This window comes from Puntigrus tetrazona, unplaced genomic scaffold, assembly GCF_018831695.1.
Source record: "Puntigrus tetrazona isolate hp1 unplaced genomic scaffold, ASM1883169v1 S000001125, whole genome shotgun sequence".
Lineage (NCBI taxonomy): Eukaryota > Metazoa > Chordata > Actinopteri > Cypriniformes > Cyprinidae > Puntigrus > Puntigrus tetrazona.
The window spans coordinates 1-2971 of NW_025048712.1; the positions used below are offsets into that span (position 1 = coordinate 1).

The 2971-nt window shown below is 39.9% G+C and overlaps 1 protein-coding gene across 1 annotated transcript; it reads right to left on the reverse strand.

The window, feature by feature from the left end:
• Positions 1–6: 6 nt before the first annotated feature.
• On the reverse strand, positions 7–2771 carry LOC122341129 (histone deacetylase 4-like; the record flags this gene model as incomplete). The annotated part of the gene is made up of 5 exons (XM_043234467.1): positions 7–765; positions 855–1011; positions 1777–1861; positions 2218–2351; positions 2653–2771. Coding segments are annotated over 5 exons (535 nt in total), but the record flags the coding sequence as incomplete, so codon positions are not given.
• Positions 2772–2971: the final 200 nt, after the last annotated feature.

Here is a 2971-nt window from a genome sequence, read left to right on the forward strand (position 1 = left end):
TATATATATATACTTATAGTTCTTGTATGTTTGTGTGCTTTTCATAACAGGCTATTATACAGATGAACAAGTATACCAAAAAAATCGACACGGTACAGTGTAAACGAGTATACTTGTCTGCAAAAGGTGTTTCGACACAGCAGGTTCCTCTTTCGGGAACCGTGTTGCTCGTGAATGAGTGTATAAGTGTGTTTTGTGCTGAAATATTTTTGCTGCTTGTTGGCTTTTTTTGGAACTTTGTACATATACTTTGTACAGAAAACAAAGCTTTTCGCCCTCCGAGTGACAACCTCCCTGTGCTGTCACACTGTTTTTCCCTTCCTCCTCTTCTTTTGAATTTTTTCGTTTTTTCGTTTTTTTTTTTTTGCATTTTCTTCTTTACGTCCTCAGTCCAATACGATGAGAAAATGAAATCGAAGGCCTCTCTCTGAAGAGCACTCCATTGTTCGGCCGGTCCAGCTCGCACAACCCTCACTGGAGCGGTCCTGTAATTACTCATCATGCCTTGTCGTCCCCTTTCAGCAACAGTTTGCTATGCTTTAACCTCAGAAAAGCCGAAGTGGGTGGGCTGTGAACGTGTCAGTCAAGCACCTGGAAATGAGTGAAGGACCGAGGGAACCAATCAAAGAGCTGGGAGGAGGAACATGAGGCGTGACGTCAGGGTGACCAGTGCCAAGCACGCGTGGACAAGAAGGTTGGAGCAGTGATGCACTGTGCTCGCTCTTCTACAACACGGGCTCCTCCTCCATCGGCTCCTCCGCTGATCTGAGGGAGGAGTGATGTGTTACCGGTTAATCAAGGGTCACGAGATGTATTAAAGCGTCTACATAACATAGGCTGTGGAGCTGCAGTACCTGCTGGTTTCTGTGGAGGTCTTTTGCTGATCGTTGTCCACAGTGAGAGAGGCCATGGCGGTCAAAGTGTCTGCCTCGTCCTTCTCCCGTCTCTGAGCATCCAGTAGAGAGTGACCCACTGTAGGAGCCAACCTCTGCAGCGACGTCCAGTGTTTACCTGCAGGCCGGGAGAAGGCAAACAACGATGAAGATCTTTTCGTCACCAAGACCTCAACACCAGGGTTATTAGAGTTAACTAAAACCGAAACGAAAACCTGTAACGTCGAATCCAATGAAACATGAACAAAAAACATAGCCGAAATAAAACATATTGATAAAACATATTAAACTTTTTTCAGCTGGTTGCCAAGGCAACATTTCAAATATTAATTTGGCAATTCCATAAATATTCCATTCTATAAATGGCAAGAACACACAAATAAAATGACTAAAACTTAAATGAAAAACATAAAGAAAATATAAAAAGGTGGATTCTATTTCTATTTTTCTGACTTTAACACTAGCATTCTCTATTTTTTTCCAATTCTATCTACGTGTTTTCTTTTTATTATTTTAAAAAACCTTGCTGCGTTTACTGCGTTGGATAAATCAAAAGCGTTTACATATTATTGCTCAGTAACACTTTAGTGTAGGTCAATTTCCGCTAGAAACTAGGTGCTTATTAGCATGTATTATTATAAAGAAAATGTTCTACATGACCACATTCTATATCCCTAATCCTAACCTTAACAACTACCTTACTAACTATTAATAAGAAGTAAATCAGAAAGTCATAGTTAATGGTTTGTTAGTGTAGAGGACTAATCCCTAATGTGTGATCTATTGCTTTTTTGATTGTTTCGATTATTACAATAAAAGGGTCTGCACTGAATGTAAATGTAATCCATGCAATCTTAGCCACGTTTTCTTCAGTTTCACTTACTCTGAATCTCAATGACCCTCTCTAGGGAGGCTGTGGCTTTTGGACATGGTTTCTGTTGAAGCACAGTCAGTGGTAGAGGATCCAACTGCAACACACAAAAAAACAAGAAAAATAAAATAAACTAATTTATGATCATTTGATAAATAGGATCACTATTAAAAACTCATGTTCTCCTACTATTGACGTTGCTGTTTTTATGCTGAGACCTTAATAATGCATGTGTAAAAATAATAAAACAATGAAAACAATGTCTTATTTAACCTTCGAACAGTTCAAGTATGTTCTTCTGAACTAATTAAAACCACTTAGGCACATATTATTGAAGCGTAAACCTTTTTTTTTAAATCACGAGAACAGAACATGAGGGGTTAAAACAGCAGCACTGTTCAAATGTAATAATATCATGCACTGTTCAGATGTGTGTGAATGAATGACAGGCACCTCGTCTCCAAGCAATGCAGCCACGCAGGACTCAGATGCGTCACAGATGGCGGTGAGGTCATGACCTCCTTCCAGCGCCAAAACCACACGGCCGCCAGCCAACTTCATCAACTGCTTAGTGAGATGGCCGAAACCTACGCAGAGAGCCAGGAGCATGCTGGGTAATTCATGATCTATGAACAAACTCAGAAGCCTTCAGCAAACCTTAACGCCCTCTATTTTAACAGAAATATTCTATTGCTTCAGTTGTACTACCAGTGTGACACCGATACTTACTGCTGAACCCCAAAGCAACGACCTACCGAGGTAGTCCAAGTTCAGATAAATAAATGGTTTGTTTGTGCATAATGCAACCCATCTATGCAATCAAAGGGCATAAACAGCATTTGTGGAACCTGACCTCTAGTACTGGAAACAGAGAAACAGTAAACTTACATTTGGCGGTGACATTATATCCACCCAGGGGGGACTGATGACCCTCCACAGCGTCAAAACCAGCTGACACTAGCACTACATCCGGGGAGAACTCATTGGCTATGGGCATCACCACCGTTCTGCAAACACAAAGACAGCAAGACGGGTTTACAAATCATCAATATTGTCATAGTTTAAAAATATATACTGTATGAATGTGTACATATATATAGAGAAATAATAAACAAACACAACATTTTTACGATTATATATATATATATATATACACACACACACACACACATACCCATGCATGTATATATTGAAGAATAATATGTTA